This window comes from Phalaenopsis equestris, unplaced genomic scaffold (assembly GCF_001263595.1).
Source record: "Phalaenopsis equestris unplaced genomic scaffold, ASM126359v1 Scaffold000787, whole genome shotgun sequence".
NCBI classification, from domain to species: domain Eukaryota; kingdom Viridiplantae; phylum Streptophyta; class Magnoliopsida; order Asparagales; family Orchidaceae; genus Phalaenopsis; species Phalaenopsis equestris.
The window spans coordinates 459,027-476,525 of record NW_018165227.1 but is presented as its reverse complement, the minus strand read 5'-3'; the positions used below and the strand labels follow the sequence as shown (position 1 = coordinate 476,525).

At 35.5% G+C, this 17,499-nt stretch overlaps 1 protein-coding gene across 3 annotated transcripts in view; it reads right to left on the bottom strand.

Annotated features, from left to right (window-relative positions):
• The window catches only part of LOC110031186 (ISWI chromatin-remodeling complex ATPase CHR11-like), a 41,466-nt gene that overhangs the window by 8,263 nt on the left and 15,704 nt on the right, over window positions 1-17,499 (bottom strand). For all 3 annotated transcript variants that reach the window (XR_002294714.1, XM_020734271.1, XM_020734270.1), the window contains exons 8-21: window positions 10,371-10,505; window positions 10,003-10,285; window positions 9,856-9,929; window positions 9,061-9,281; window positions 8,905-8,992; window positions 8,486-8,579; window positions 8,214-8,402; window positions 8,098-8,129; window positions 7,887-7,963; window positions 7,712-7,804; window positions 7,497-7,566; window positions 7,076-7,133; window positions 6,934-6,992; window positions 6,675-6,840 (exon numbers count right to left, since the gene is read on the bottom strand). Coding sequence is in view for 2 of the 3 variants with exons in the window: in XM_020734271.1 (XP_020589930.1) it covers window positions 6,675-6,840; window positions 6,934-6,992; window positions 7,076-7,133; window positions 7,497-7,566; window positions 7,712-7,804; window positions 7,887-7,963; window positions 8,098-8,129; window positions 8,214-8,402; window positions 8,486-8,579; window positions 8,905-8,992; window positions 9,061-9,281; window positions 9,856-9,929; window positions 10,003-10,285; window positions 10,371-10,505 (1,639 nt within the window). In the remaining variant the exon portion in view is untranslated. The remainder of the gene's footprint in view (window positions 1-6,674; window positions 6,841-6,933; window positions 6,993-7,075; window positions 7,134-7,496; window positions 7,567-7,711; window positions 7,805-7,886; window positions 7,964-8,097; window positions 8,130-8,213; window positions 8,403-8,485; window positions 8,580-8,904; window positions 8,993-9,060; window positions 9,282-9,855; window positions 9,930-10,002; window positions 10,286-10,370; window positions 10,506-17,499) is intronic.

Genomic DNA, 17,499 nt, shown 5'->3' with positions numbered 1-17,499 from the left:
ATGAAAAATTAAAAAGTTATGATGACTACTTATGAGAGAGCTACAACCCTCAAGCATAGAATAATTTGCACTCAACAAGATTATATAAATTATTTTACAATTAATTTATATCACATAAAAATAGCCAATCTAATCATACAAAGAAAATAAAATTCCTCATAGAAAAATTGATGCACTCACACCACTCAAGGAACTCGCCTTACAAGGTGAGTTCACTATCAAGACAAACAAACAGCTAAAAAAAACATATAAAATTGAGTTGGGAAGTTTCAAGACTACTCTCCCTGAAAGTGAGTTAAAATAACTCCACAATACAGAATCCTACAAATGTATCCGATGTAACACAGGTTTATTTTTATACAAAACAGCTATGAGTCCCAAGGAAGGATAATCAACACCTAGTGAAAATCACTCCTATTTTACTTCAAAAGAAAATTCATCTTGAAGAAAAACAAAATGATAAAGATGTATATTGCCAATAAGAATTCTCTAATATATCTCATGCAAATCAACAACAAAGCTCAACCAACAATAAAAATTCTTTAAATCATCTATAGAGACAAGCAAGATAAATGTTTCGTTACAAAATAGCAACAAATAAAATTTTATCATTCTTTTTTCTATGGTTGCCCCACAAAGATATCATAGAATCAAGAAAATAAATACGTATGATTGGAAGTCCTTAAATCGGATTCAGGATGTGAAGCGTCATAACTCGACCAAATTAATTCTACCAAGAGATCAACTCTCCCAGGACATCAATTCGCCCAGGAGATCAAACCTCTAAGAGATTAACTCTCCCAAGAAAAGTATTTATGAAGAACGGCAACCGATATAAGATGCTATCAGAATAATATTAATTATAACACTCGTTGCAAAAGAAGACAAGGAAGATAGATCAAAGATCTCTTAAGACTATTGTATAATAAAAATCTTATTTGTGATTGTAAACCAACCCCTCTATAAATAGAGGTGATCACTGTAATACGAGGAACCCCAGATATTGAAAAGATCACTTTGTCTGACGCTATTTCCTTTTTGATGTAAATGAACGGACAAATCAAGATCTGACAGTATATAAATGACCCTTTATATTGTAGCAACACAATCTTCCACAAATGCATTCAGCATTATTAAACTTAACTATCATTTTAAGAAATAATGAAGTATCAAAAAATAAATCATCACCCTTAATGTTGTGAAAAACATTTGATTGAGATTCATACCACGGCTTGAGGACCTCTACACTTTTTAAACCTATGTAGCAAATTAAATCAACAGTTATAAACTATAATCAAGTTGACATGTTACGAAAGAGCCGGTTCTTGCAATCCTGTCGGCCCACAAGCGGGTCGAATTGTGTCATAGAAAGAAGGGAAGGGACCCGGGTGAGGCGCAGAGGAAGGAAAGGTGGGGGTGGGGTCCACTCAGACCATAATCACATATTCAAGGAAGAGAAATTGAGAAGAGTTTGGAGGGAAGTTTAGAAAGATAGTTTTCAAATGCTTTAGCAGAATTTTATTAAGGAGAGGAACCTAGGGTTTGTTGTTTTTGAGCATTAGTTTTGTGGTCGCTGATTTTTCTACTTTTGATGTTGATCTTAGCAACGTCTAGGGTGTTAGAGAACCGATCTACCTCTCAAAAGTTGAACATCTTTTGTATCTTGCTTGTTTTTCCTTTGATTGTTGTAAGAGCAGCCCTTATTTGAGTCTTTCCACCTATCAATTGCGATTTCACCATGGTTTGTTCGCTGATTTTGGTGTAGAGGCGCATTAAATTGGTATCAGAGCATAAATCTTGGTGGGATGGCAGCAAAGCAAGTTGATGTGCTAGAAGGAGAGGTGGAACAAATTCGATCCAGAATAGAAGAAAGGTTTGCTACTATGGAGGACAGATTTTCTTCTACTAAAAGTCGAATGAATGATGGATTTGAAGACAGGGGAAATACGAAAGATCATTAAAAAGCTTATCGAGATGCAATCCAAGACCGTGCCAACCGCTCCAGCTGCAAACCCTAACCAATGGTTGATAAGGTAATCCTTGGCAAGGTCAAAGGTGAGGGAGATCAAGAAAAAAAACAACGAAGAAGACATCATCTACTGAGCGTCGCCCTAAAACTTCGAGAGGGGGAGTGGAGACTTCTGATAAAGGGGGATGGGCTGAAAATTGGCAAAAGAGACAGGGGAAGGGGCATGGAAGAATATGATGAAAGAAAGAGAGAATCGGGAGTGGGATATGTCTATGATCGCAGGAGGGAGTTTCACCCTAGATACATGGGAAATTCCAGAGAGAGATGCAAGGGTCAGGAAACCGAATATGTCAATCTTCGAAGGGGAGGATGCACATGGATGGTTGTATCGAGTGGAGTGATACTTTGCGATCAATTAGTTGATTGAGGAAGAGAAGCACTTGGCAGCGGGATTATGATTGGAGGGGAGGGCTTAGTGTCGTTCCAATGGATGGAGGCAAAATATATGATATGCTCATGGGGGGAGTTTAAGGATTGCTTGTTGGAATGTTTCCGAGCCACTTGAGAAGGAGACCTACACGAGCAATTATATGTTTTGACTCGGGAAGGGACAATTATGGGGTACCAAGAGAAGTTCAAGCTTTTGTCAGGAAGGTTTAGCGGGATTTCTGTAGCAAGTTTGGAAGAAAATTTCTTGAAAGGCTTAAAGTCCGACATACGTGCGATCGTCCGCTCCTTGAGATCGCATGGATTGAGGAAAATAATGGAGCTAGCTCAAATGATAAAGGATAAGAAACAGGTGAAGAAGACCAGCAAAGGTGACAACACTAGAGGATTCTACAAGAACACCATGACAGTCACGACACCGAAGACTAAGACGATATCATTACAGAAAGAGATGCCAAAAAAGAAGAGTGCTGAACCTCGTCCTAGAAGTAATTTCAAGCGCCTCACAGGTTGAGGAAGTGCAGGACAAAAGAGCCAAATGATTGTGTTACTGCTATGACGAGAAATATGCCCCAAGACACCGTTGCAAGGAGCACGCCCTTCAGGTTCTTTTAGTTCAAGAGGATGGTACAGAGAGTGAGGACTCAAAATAGGAAGCTGTGGAGGAGCAAATATATTTGGATATGGCAGAGGTGTCCCTCAATTCAACGATGGGATATACCCAAAATCACACCATGAAGGTGGGGGGATTAATCGGGGAACAGGGCCATAAATAACTTTATCTCAAATCAACTTGTGAAAAATTTAAGGTTGAAACTGGTGACCACAAGGAGCTTTGGCTTCATGATGGAGAAGAGGATGGTGGAGAGAAGTAGGGGAATTTACAAGGGACTGGTTCTTACACAACCTACAGGTGATGAAAGAATCTCTTCCTTTATATTTAGGTAGCACATATGTGATTTTGGTGATGAAGTGATTACGAACATTGGGATGGATGAAGGTGGATTGGAAGTCCTTAACGATAGAGTTTCAAGTGGAGCGTAGGAAGGTGGTGCTGAGAGGAGATGTTAATTTATGCAAAATCAGGGTGTCGCTCAAAATCATGGTCAGGTCGATTCAGAGAGCAGGACTGGGTTACTTGGCGGAGTTGCAGAGCATTGAGGAGATTCGAGATTCAGAGTTAGCAGAGTTTCCAGAAGGGGTCCAACAGCTCCTACAACAATTTACCGATGTATTCCATCAACCAAGCGGGTTACCTCCTCGGAAGGAGTACATGCAAGCAATTATATTGAAGGAGGTTTTCTCCCATCAACGTCAGACCCTACAGATACCCCCAGATTTAGAAGGATGAGAAATGTAAGTTTATCTGAGAGATGCTCAAGGCTGGAATTATCAGGCCTAGTGTGAGCTTTTTTTCCAGTTTCGTCTTGTTGATGACGAAAAAAGATACTAGTTGGAGATTCTGTATGGACCACCGGGTTTTGAACAATTATCTCGGTTATCCAAAAGTGGTGGTCCTACCTGTTGGGGCGACATTTCTTGGTCAGGATAAACCAGAAGAGTTTAAAGTAACTTCTGGAACAGCGGATGGTGACAGAGGAGCATCAAAGATGGCTATCCAAGCTACTGAGGTATGATTTCAAGATTCAATACCAACCAAGGTTGGAGAACAGGACAGCTAACGCGCTGTCGAGAAAGGTGAAGGAACCCCAATTGACGGTCCTATCAATTCTCTAGTTCTAGGTTGGGAGGCCTTAAGACAGGAGAGCGAAAGGAATGAGGAAAATAAGGATTGCATTACTACAAGATCTGAATCATCCAAGATATGCATTGAGGGGACAATAATTGCCCAACCAGAGATGATTCGTACTACCAAAGTCGTTGGAGTATATTCTCAGATTATTACAAGAGTTTCATGGCAATGTGTTCATGGGTGCAGAAGACCTACAGTCTTCTAGCGGCAAAGCTTTATTGGGTGGGATGGGCAGAGACGTGAAGAACTTGGCGACAAAATGTGATGTGTGCTAGTGTCACAAGTACCTGACCACGGCACTAGGGGGGTTACCATAACCATTAGCATTGTCGGAGAAGGTCTGAGAAGAAATGACGATGGATTTTATAGAGAAGTTGTTATGATCAGAATGGTTCATAGTGATTATGGTGATCGTGGATCGCTTAAGTATGCACATTTCATTCCCTTACAACATCCCTTCACTAGTCTCAGTCGCGGTGGTGTTTATACTGGAAGTAGTCCGTTTGCATAGAGTGTCGGAATCGATTGTATCGGATAGGGACAAGGTGTTCCTCAGCCACCTCTAGAAATAGATAATTAGGTTGCAAGAGACGGTCCTTAAAATGAGCACCACATATCATTCCCAAACCAATGGTCAGACAGTGTTTTGTATTTGATACATCAGAGTTATGGGCTAAGTGGCTTACATGAGTTGTGTATTGGTATAAAACTTTGTACCACGCCGCCGCACAGACAACCCCTTTCAAGATATTATATGAGCGAGATCCACTTCACTTGATAAATTATGGGCATAGCATTACACTGGTATCCAGCATTGATCAGTACTTGAAGGAGAGGGACAAGATACTAGCAGAGCTCAAGGGACATTTTTTGAGGGCTCAACAAATCATGAAGAGAAAAGCAAATGGACGCATGAGAGAGGTGCAATTTGAACCAGGAAACATGCTCTACTTGAAGTTGAGACCCTGCCAACAGATGACATTGGTCAAGAGAAAAAGAAATAAATTTTCACCAAGATACATTGGGCCTTGTGAGGCGATGACATGCATCGGGGTAGTGGCCTACTGCTTGAAGTAACCACCATCATCTGCATTACACCCGGTCTTCCATGTATCCCAGCTAAGACGAGCGGTTTCATCTATACTACCGCCGATGTTGACGGGGCACTTTGAGGTGATTCTGGAACCATTAGGGGACGAGGGAGTGCGCAGAGGAGTAAGAGGAGCAAATGAGGTATTGGTTAAGTGAAAAGTACTGTCAAAATATGAAGTGACATGGGAGCCTTATGAGATGATCCACAAGCAATTTCCCTCTTTCAACCTTGAGGACAAGGTACTTTTTTTAAATGAGCTAATGTTACGCTCAGGTTGGAGCCGGTCCAAAAAGGACCTGCTGATTGCAATCCTGTCGGCCCACAAGCGAGCCAGCATGTGTCGCGGGAAGAAGGGAAGGAACCCAAGTGAGGCGCGGAGGAAGGAAAGGAGGGGGTGGGGTCTACTCGGGCCATAATCACAGATTCAGGAGGAGTAGTTGAGGGAAGTTTGGAGGGAAGTTTGGAAGGAAAATTTTCAAATGTTTTGGAAGGATTCTATTAAGGGGAGGGGAGTAGTTGAGGGAAGTTTGGAGGGAAGTTTGGAGGGAAGTTTGGAGGGAAGTTTTCAAATGTTTTGGAAGGATTCTATTAAGGGGAGGAGCCTAGGGTTTATTGTTTTTTATGCATTTATTTTTTGGTTGCAGCTTCTTTTGGTGTTGTTCCTAGCTCTAGAGTGTGGAAGAGCCGATCTACCTCTCGAAAGTAGATCATCTTTTGTATCTTGTTTGTTTTTCCTTTGATAGTTGTAAAAGCAGCCCTTATTTATATTTTGCCACCTATCTATTGCGACTTCGTCGTGGTTTGTTCGTTGGTTTTGGTTTCGAGATGTATCATATGTATACTGCAACAACCTAATCTTTCAAGAAAGGATTAAACATGTTAGAATTAACTATTATTTTATCAAAAATATTATGCCAAAAATAAACCTTCACTCCTCGAATTACTAAGAACAATTGGTTGACATATCTACTAAGGCTCAAGGACAAGTCCATTTTTAAACACTTGTAAAAAGCAAAATCTTGGTGATATATGTTCCAACTTGAAAGGAAATGTTCTCTTAAGAAATTGATTATCTTGGAAATTTTCTTATATTGATGAGTTGCATCAATTTATTTAATTGCACCTTGAACCATTATAATTTCTCTTATATTGCAAATAGAATCCTCTTGTGAATAATTAAAAAATAAAGAATTTTCCCCTTGAAAAACTTGCAGATTTTAACAACCCCTTCTATTTTTCCCTCCCATTCAAAGAATAGACATTTTTTCACCGTAGCTTTTACTTGGCCTCAAAACACACTGAATCTTAACCACCGCACAGTCTCAAAAAGGATTTCCGTGTGAATAAGAGGATGGAGAGAAGCAATATGCCCAATTTACTGTGCAATGGAAAAGAATAAAAAATTGCATTACCATTAAGTTCCTTGTATCTCTCTTGAAAAACCTTGGCATATCTTTCAACTTCCTCTAGTGTTTTCCCCTCCATTTCAGAGGCTATATTTTTTACATCACCACGTCCATACTTCTCACATGCCCTAATAAATGTATTGAAGTCCCTCCGCGTCCATGTTGAGAAACCCTAAATCATTCAAAAAAAAAAACAAAACCATAAATTTGATATAACAAATCATTAACAGAATCATTTTGTTTTCAAATATTCCCCTTTGTCCACCTCTTCTAGCAACTGTTCCTTCTCTGCTTGTTCCTCCGCAGTTAATGATTCACCTAATTCTGCAAATTCACAGCAGAAAATTCCTCACGCTTCTAATACATAATGACCGTATAGCTAGTAAACTTGAAGAAATAGAAAGTACCTTCAGCATCATCACTATCTCCAATTGAATCTTTTGCCTGGTTCCTTTGATGGGCCAACTACACGATTAAAAAGGGGAAAAATGTGATCATGTGTTTCATAATATAAAGACTACAAGTCTACTAAAAAATGTACGAAAATTGAAGGCGCCCATATTTTTCATAGGCCAAAACCTCCAATAAAGACCATACTGTCGCCAAAATAAAAGATGTCTTATATAAATCAAATGCCATGCATGAACAACAAAAACACAAATCATCTAAAAAACGGATAAATCTTCCTTTTATTTTCTACAAATCATACGAAAAATCATCCAATTTCTCCACCCGAAAAGAAAAAAGCTGAAAAAAGAATACATAGAAAACAAGTACAGAGTCAATAAAACAGTCTACAAAAATAGAAAAGACCCTATAAGAACGCACCATAAGATATCGAACTTCTTTTTCATAAAGCTGGCTAAGCCTTTGACTATTGAAAAACTGGAAGTCATGCCTGGGATAAAAGCAAAAGATCATGTCAACTAAGAGGTACATCAGTTCCCTACATAAACTACACACTTAACCTGGGAACTTAAAAAGATGCAAGATTTTTCATTGCACCGTATAAACTAAATAGATAATTCAACTAAAAGACTCACAACTGTGGCATTCTAGGGATTCGTGGTTCTTTTGGTTTTGAAGGACCGGCACCCTGACGCATGGCTTGTTTGAAGTAATCTGATTCTGAGTAACTATACATACAGGACAAATAAGATGCATAGCAACTGGATGGAAGAAAAAAAAGTGATAAGATATTTAAGAGTGTAAACTCACTTGCGTTTACGTTCTCTTCTGGGTGGTTCAATCCAATTCTCACTAACAATCTTCTTGAAATCAAGCTTGCTATCATCCTAAATGCATGAAATTAAGAAAGCTTCAGATAATTTCAACTAACAAAACACATCTACATGATTAATTAAACATATCCAGCCAAAAAATTCTAATTAAGATGTTTCTTATAATTTAGAGATATGAAACTTTGTACCTTCTCATCATCAAAATCATAAAGCTCGGCATCTGAACACAAAGAAAAGTACGAACAAAATACTGCTCAGATAATCTTCGAGAAAATAGATTAAAAAAAACAGTAAAAACACATACTGTCATCCATTTTAAATTTAATGCAATCTTCTGTAAACTTCTTCATCTTTGCATCAAGCTCAGCAGTTGCTTCTTCTCCTTTAGCTATGATCCGATCAATATCTTCATCTGTTATAGTGCTGTCCTTAGAACTAAAGACCATCTCAGCACCAAATCTCACCATTTGCAACAGCTCATCTTTGTTTACAGCTGCATTAAAAAGTATAATTGAAATATAAAATTAAAAAAAGGGTATGATTGTTTAAGGATGTTTTATAATGCAAAACACCTACTTTTCTGCTCAGCCAAACGACCTTGTTGAATTACTAGAGCATCAAGGGCAAGCTTTTTATATGCTCTTTCAATCACTTTCTCCTCAATGGTAAACTGTTTATCAAAAGAAAAATGTTGTTAGGTTTTAACTTTTGGAGATGCTTCAGCTAAACATTTCCAAAAGGAAGATTAACATGCATATACTCAAGTCTTATGTATTTATATATCTAACACCAAAACTTCATTTTTTACGTGTCACCTTACCCATGCATGAAAAGGTTTATTTCATTTTTTAAAAGTGAAAATAGTGGTGTTTTTTATGTGATATTATGGATTTGAGTGGTATAAATGTAAAAATCAAAGTTTAGATGTTAGATACGTAATACATAAGAATTGAGTGGTATGTATGTAATGCCCCATTCTAAAAATCAAGTTGAACCTCGGTACAAAATCTGAACACTTGTACTTCCTTCAATTGGCCAATCCTGTGAGCACGATCTTGTGCTTGCAGATCAACTTGAGGATTCCTGAGCACGCCAACAGGATTTTCAGGTTAAATGAATTAAAAAATGGATATTTGTTTTGGCAGATTTACCAGTCACTGTCATAGAGAATGACGACATCAGCTGTGGCGAGATTAATTCCTAAACCACCTGCTCTAGTTGAAAGCAAGAAAACAAATTTGTCACTTCCTGGCCGATTAAAGGCATCAATAGAAGCATCGCGATCTTCCCCTCCGGTACTGCCATCAATTCGACAGTATTGATACCCACAAAACATCAAATAATCTTCTAGGATATCCAACAACCTAGTCATCTGTAGTAAAGAAAAGTTAGTTGAAAGCAGTAACTTGAAGCATTTACCAATTTTTGCAAAATCAGATAATTTATTAATTACATATTTGTGGTGGCAAAATTAATATTGACAAATTGATCTGGATCCGGGGTGAGAATTTAACAGAGATGTGTAATGTGCTAGAAAGTACAAGAGTACTAATTCAGTAAAACAATAAACTGAAATGTAATAAAGCATGCTCAAGAGAGGAGCAGAAACAACTGGGGTAAATTAAATATAATTAATGAAGAAGCTAGTATGAAAAAAGGTTAGCCCAAAGTTCACAGGGTTTAAAATCTCGCTCAAATGGATCATAACTCCATATTTCACAACAAATAAAATATTTAACTGTTATGACATAATAATCAAGTATTCATTGTTGCTTATATCGATGGTTTCACAAAAGTCAAAACTATGCAACTCCTAATATGTCAAATGCTTCCATTTCTTATTGGGAAACATCAATTTTAAACAATTTATATTACCATATATATAACAATTATAGCACAACGACATTCATACATGTAAAAAAAATGAATCGTGATGAAAGATTAACCTGTGAAAATATTAAAACTCTGGAATCACGTTCTTTCAGCTTCGGCAGCAATTTATCAAGAAGAACCATTTTCCCTGCAATAAAACCATGTCAATGACAAATCCGACATAATGTCCATAAGTAATCATATTTTAACAGATAAGTCACCTGCATTGGTTATTAAATGGTCTCCTGTGGTATATGGAGGACCGGGTTCTGCGCCCTGAAATAAGTATGGGTGATTACAACATTTACGCAGTTGCATGGCAATGTTTAAAAGGCGCTTCCTTTCTCCACCAGCATTTATCACATCTAGATCTTTTTGAAGCAAAGCTCGATAATAATTCTTTTGCATCTGGGACATTCCTACTTTAAGTATGGTCTCCTTCTTAGGTGGTAATCCCTTTTCTACATCGGATTTAAGCCGCCGAAGTAGAAATGGGCGAAGAACCTTACATATAAAAAAAAGATCTCAAGTTTAGAATAATAACATAGAAACAAGAAAGTAAGAATATTATAATATAATCAAAACCCACCTTATGAAGCTGTTGAACAACCTCCTGCTGGTCATTTTCACCAGATATTTGAAACCATTCATCAAATGTTTCAGCTGAACTAAATATCTCAGGCAACAAAAAATTGAGGAGTGACCACAGCTCATGAAGATTATTCTGCATTTCATGAGTATTGCACTCGTCATAGGAAACTTTAATGTGTGTGTGTGTTGGGGGGGGGGGGGGGGGGGGGAGAGGGGGGGGGGGGGGGGGGGAGAGGGAGAGGGACAAAAGAATTCTATTTAGATGATGTAAAAAAAAAAAAAAAAAAAAAAATAGAAAAGGGACATAAAAACTTGATGCAAAACTCAGCATATAGCAATCAAAAACAAAATGAGTAAAAATTAAGTAATAAAGAAAACTCCCAAGAATTTCATGGTTTTCTTTATACAAGAGGGGAAATATACATGCATATCACAGAAGCATTACAAACTAGAATAAATCAAAAAAAGGAGAGAAATAATTACGGACCAGTGATCCTATGGTAAAGCACACATATTATAATCCAAGCGTTGTAGAGAGAAAGATCTAATGGTACAAAGCCTCGATTTATATGCCTTAAATTCTCTGTTATCATTGGAGTAGAAATGCAACACTCCCCTCAAACTGGATGATAGAGATCTATGATTCCAAATTTGCTTATGATATTTTTAAATGTTGGGTTGCAGAGTCTTCTGGTGACTATGTCAATCAAATGATTTTTTCATAACACAGAGTACAAATCAAGCGAATTTCCATTATAAAGTGTCTATCAAACTCAATATGCTTTGTAAGATCATGTTGTATAAACTTGTGTGTAATATTGATGATTGATTTGTCATCACAATATAGTTTTATAGACGCTTTCTACTTAATTTTAAAATTTTTCTAATGTAACTTTAATCCATAGAAACTCATAAATCTCCTGCACAATAGCTCTAAACTCAATTTTAACACTTGATCTTGAAACCAAATATTTTTCTCCATGTTATGAGATTTTGTCTTAAAAATATATAATATCATGATGTGGACCATCTATCCGTCGTAATCACACATAGTTTGCATTTGTGTTGTATAAAAATCCTTCTCCTGGGCTTGATTTGATATACATGAGGATTCTATAAATGACATGGTGTGAATCTTTAGGTTTGTGCATGAATTGACTAACTAAACTTACTACAAATGCAATGTAAAGATGGTTGTTAGACAAGTATATTAATTGTTTCACTAACCTTTAATATTGTCTCGCATCTACATTAGCTCCTTCATCAAGATCCAATTTTTGTCCTGGTTTAGTAGAATTTTCATGACTTGCATTTTATCATATTAGTCTCTTTTAGTAGATCCATAGCATACTATGTTGAGAGAGAAATATTTGTTATTTAGATTGAACCACTTCTATTTTCAAGATGTATTTGAATTTTCTTAACCCTTTAATTTGAAGTTTTTCAGTAAGTCTTTTTCTGAGAGTTTCTCTCTCTTAATTTTCATATCTTATAATAATCATATATTCAACATACACAATAAGAATTGAAATTTTACCATCAAAAGAAAATTTAATGAGTTAACTCCTTCACTCTATTTGTATCGAACTCCTTTCATAGCCTTTTCAGTTCTGTCAAACTAGACTCTTGGTGGTTATCTTAGTCCATATAAACTTTTTTTCAATCATCATATCTGATTCTTTTTAAAACTATCAAATACTGATGGTTAATCCATATGGAACTCTTCTTCGACAATGCCATGTAAGAAAATAATTTTTACATCATATTATTGTATAAATTACTCATTATTGGCTGATAGAGATATCAGAATGTGAATAGTACTCATTTTTTGGAACAGAAGCAAATGTTTATTGATAATCAATCTCATATTAGTTTTACTACTAATATTGTTTTATATCTTTTTTAAGTTCCCATTTGCATTGTATTTCAGTATGAAAATTCATTTGCATCATATTATCTTCTTTCCTTTAATTAAATAATCTCTCATGTACGTTTTTTTTATAATGCATTCATCTCTTCTATCATGGATTGCTTCCAATTATTAACTTAAAGTGCTCAAATAGACTTTGAAGAAAAGAAAAATGTCTGGCATTGATGATGGTTAGAAACACTTTATGAGATGGAGTGAATTATAAAATAAGATTTATCGAGAAATGGGGTATAAATAAGTGGTAGTGGGTTGAGTAGTGTTACCTGATAACGATTTCAAGTCGTGGGCTTGCTGGAGATTTTTGTTGGGTTTATTCCTTCTTCTATAAGGGGAACAGTCGTACAAAATTTATATTTGAATGAATTTTTGTTGCAGGAATGTCAAGATGAAAAAAATCATTAAATTTATTAAGATGAGAATTCTCCCCTGAAGATGAGTTTGAGTAAATATATTATGGGTTCATCAAATGTGACATTCATCGAAGTAAATAACCTTTTTGTGGGTGGATGATAGCATTTGTATTATTTATGGGTGGCAGATGTCCGAAGAAAATATATTTGATAGCTCTTGGATCAAAATTTCTTCTATATTATTTATGGATATGAACATATGCAATGCATCTAAAAAATTTTTAAATTTTTGAGAGGTTATTCATAGGAAAGAATTTTATCAAATAATTTAATATATTTTTGAAATCAATTACTCTTGAATGTCTTCTATTGAATAAATGGGTAACTTTTAGAATAGTTTCCCCTAATGTTATTTTGAAATTTATTTGTGCAGAAGAAGTGTCCTAATCAACTCCAAAATATGAAGATTTTTACTTTCTGTCGCTACATTTTGTTGGGGTGTGTCAGAACAAGATTGATGGATAAGACATTCTTTTTAAAAAGAATAAAGTTAAGGTGTGATTAAAACCATTGGCAGTGAATATTTGAAGCATAAAACACAATCGAATTTCTATTAAGTTGATTTGTTATTGTGATAATGACTATATAGAAACTATAGAATTAATATCAAATTTTTGTTTAATTAAATTTACTTTTATCATTTGAGTACAATCATTAATAAATATAACAAAATTAGTGGCTCCAGAAATATTGGGAATTTTAAAGGGTGGGTGCTCAAATACAACAACAATAACAACAAGACCTTTATCCCACTATGTGGGGTCGGCTATATGAATCATTTTTCCCCATTGCATCCTATTTAGTGTCATATAGATCTAGAATTAATACAAAGGGTGAAGGAAACATACAATGAAAGATTTCTGAAAGAAAAATGTCATAATTTATAATATGATGGTCCAAATGTTGTTAGTAGTAAGAAAGGTGAAGGAATATGATAGTTGTCATTAATCTTCACGAAGGTATAACTCATCATTTTCTAGCTTGTACAATCTATCTTCCCCATAATGAGAGTTTGAAAAACACAATAATCAATAAAAAATTAATTTTGCAATTATAAAATAGGAATAAATCTTATTTCTTTAAATCTTTCTCCTCAACAATTTTTAAAAATCCAACTGCAACATTTAATTACTATTGCTAGAACAGTGTTTGTAAGTTTGAAATATATTAATTGAATTTGTCATGTAGTTGGTTACCCCTAAATCAAAGACCCAGGAAAGGGTACAATTATTAGAAGACACTAAGAGCATAAAAATTAAAAATCATACCATTTTGGGCAAGAGAACAAATTTCTATCGATTTTTTTAAGGAATTAAGAAAAATTTTTAATTTGTTGATTTCTTCTAAAATGAATCCTTTTGACTCTACTAGGCAAGCATGTCTTTTTTATCTCCGCCTTTATTTACTCCATGGTTTTGGGATTTTCCGTGAAATTTCTAGCATTTGACATTATTGTGCCCTTTCTTTTTGTAATAGTTGCAACAAAGACTTTCTTTGAAACGAGGATGATGCCCTTTTGGAGAATGTTCTATGACTGAAAATCTCTCATCTAGGGTTTCAGAAATTATCATGGCAGATATCTTGAGGGTTGAAAAATTGTCCAACACTGTACTTCTACTCAAACGAGAGAGAATACTTCATTCAAAGAAATAAGATTTTCTCTGCTTAGAACATGAATTCAAATTTGGCTAAACTCATTATGGAATCCCATCAAAAACCCAAAAATCCTTTCCCCTCAATGAATTTTGTAAAAATCGCCACATCCTAACAGCATAACATTTTGAAATCTTGATAGTAGTCCATTTCTAACCAATAAACTTTCATAGTGTTAAAGTATTCAATGACAAAAAGATTAACCTTTTTAGTAGTGGCAAACTTTGCCTTAAATTCAAAAATGAGTACATGTTTCACCTTTGATTAAGTTTGTTTAAATGTAACCCAACCCTCTTTTGAGGTAGAGAGAAACATAAAATGTTTACTGATTTTTGGTAGCATGATGTTTCACAACCATATCATGATCTTGCAATCTTTGGGCTGTAGAAATAGATCCAAAAGGAATTGGATCTTTCTTTTCCCTTCAGAAAGGTCTTTCATAATTTGAGACTATTTAAGATAATTTTCATGTTCAAGCAATAACATACTTGAAATACCTAGAGTTCTCCTTTGGTATAATTTTTACCATTAATTATGATTGACTCCTTAGAAGAAAATTCATAGAACCAATATATCGTGAAAAGAAAGAGAATTCAACAAAGGGATAAATTTTAAATTAAAAATTTCAAACCTTAAAGAATAGAATAAAGATTAGAAGTGAGAACCCAACCATAGAAAATAAGAACAAAGGTTGAAAGGAACACACTAACATCACTCTAATACCATGTAGAAAATAAATAATAAGAAAAGCTCAAGAATTTTCATAAATTTCTTTGTACAAGAAAGAAGGTATATATACAATTCCCAGAAGCATTATAAAATAGGAATAAATCAAAAAAAGAAGGAAAAAATTAAGGGCTAGTGATCCTATAAGAAAGCACAAACTATAATCTTTGTTATACAGAGACAAATCTAACAGTACAGAACATCGATTTGTGTGTTTTAAGTTCTTTTTTATTATTAGAGTATAAATTCAACAAAATATTTGAACTGTAACAATGTTTTCATATATTTATTGCAAAAAAATTGGTGTCGTTCAAAATCTACATTTACATAGATCGCAAAAAATGGCTATAATATATGACTCGATTTAGGTTATGATTATCTTCTCTCTTTTTTAAATTATTTTTTGTTATTTCAAAGCCTTCTCAATAAACGAACTAACAATTATATTGGAATTGTAAAGTTTACTACTGATTTTGTCCAAATAGAACTCTTTGCAATGCACTGAACTTCAGAAAGTTGAGAGATTACCGTTCTTATGGTTAATCATTTACTTCTGATCCAGTGAAATTGCATGTATAGGTACAAAAAATTTCAAATTAAGGGATTCATGCTTCTGCAATTGTTCGTCCATGTTGCTCTGTTAACAAAATTCTATAAATGTTCAAGTCTGGCATATTTGCTTTTGGGATATACAGCTGATTTCCGGAATTTGTTCCTTTCCACAATTCCAATAGTTCCAAGAGATAAGTTGTTGTTGTTCACAGTGCATATGTGGTTGAGTTTCTACACGTAAACCGGGTCAAAGTAGTAAAAAAAATGAATGTTGGATGCAAAAGTAGTTCCATTCATCTATATTCCATGATGATCCTTAGCATAAATTAAACTTATCAATGTTGTTACCAGGAAAAACTTGAATTATGGAGGTCTACATTGGAGTCTAAAGGCCTTCGTTTAAGTAGAACTAAAACTGAATACATGGAATGTAATTTTAGTAGTAATAGCTCTAGTGACAGAAGTGTGACTTTGGGTGATCAAATTATTAAAAGGTGTGAACGATTTAGATATCTTGGGTCCGTTGTCCAAAGCGATGGTGATATAGATGGGGATGTTAATAGTAGAATTCAAGTTGGTTGGTTGAAGTGGAGGAATGCTTCGGGCCTTTTGTGTGATAGAAAAGTACCGCTAAGACTGAAAGGAAAATTTTATAAGATGGTGGTGAGACCTGCAATGCTCTATGACGCTGAATGTTGGCCTTTAAAAGAGAAGCATAATAATAAGTTAAGTGTGGCCGAGATGAGAATGATTAGGTGGATGAGTGGATTTACACTTAGAGACAAAATGCGGAATGAATATATTCGTGATAGGGTTGGTGTAGCTCCTGTGACAGACAAAATTAGAGAAAGTCGTCTTAGATGGTTTGGTCATATTAAACATCGACCATTAGATGATCCGATTAGGAGAGTAGATGCTTTAAATTCGACTTGTGTTAAGAAAGGCAGAGGTAGACCTAGGAAGACTTGGGCTTATTGTATTAAAAATGATCTTAATTTACTAGAACTAAATGAAAATATGACACTAAATAGGACGCAATGGAGAAAAAGGATTCATGTAGCCGACCCCACGTAGTGGGATTAAGGCTTTGTTGTTGTTGTTGTTGTTGTAATGTTGTTAAAATCATGTCTCAAAATAGAAATGTGTGATGTGAACGTAAAGTGTTGTTGAAGGACTCGGTCTAAAGTATGATGAGTTCGCAAAGTAGGTGTTGCACAAGTGTGAAAGCACTCATGAGATCAAGAGGTTTTGCTACAGTTTTTTGGATTTGTTCAATGGTCAAGTCATCAATATATTAAGTAAAATAAATGGGAGGGAGAACTTATCGGTAGTGAGTGCATTGAACTAACATTACAAGAAATGATCTGCCTAAGACAATGTATTCCATGACCTCCTGGATTTAGTGGGTGTAGGAGCGCTAATAGTGGATGCAGAAGTGGTGTCCCGCACTTGGACTGCATCGTTCCAGCATTCTGACGAGTTAGCCAGCCCTTTCAGCCAATAAACCATCATCCAATTGGAGTGGGGCCACTCCATAGCTCATCTAAAGCTTATATAATTGATTTCTATGTTTTAGATTTTTAGTTTTGATTGTGTATCTATCAGGACAGCCGTCCATGTCCTTGTATCCCCTTCTAGAATTGTATTCAAGGGCGAGTGATGATCTGGTTATATTTTATTCCAAAATGGTGATCACCTTCTAAGGATTGAGTGTGCTTTGATTGTATCTCGCTCTCGAGATGACACTTATCCACAACTTCTCATCCCCTACAACCCTCTCTCCACCACCGCAGGCTCTTTTCCTCATTGAATGGATCACCAAGCTACTACCTTGTCTTCCTGCAACTGCACCGCTT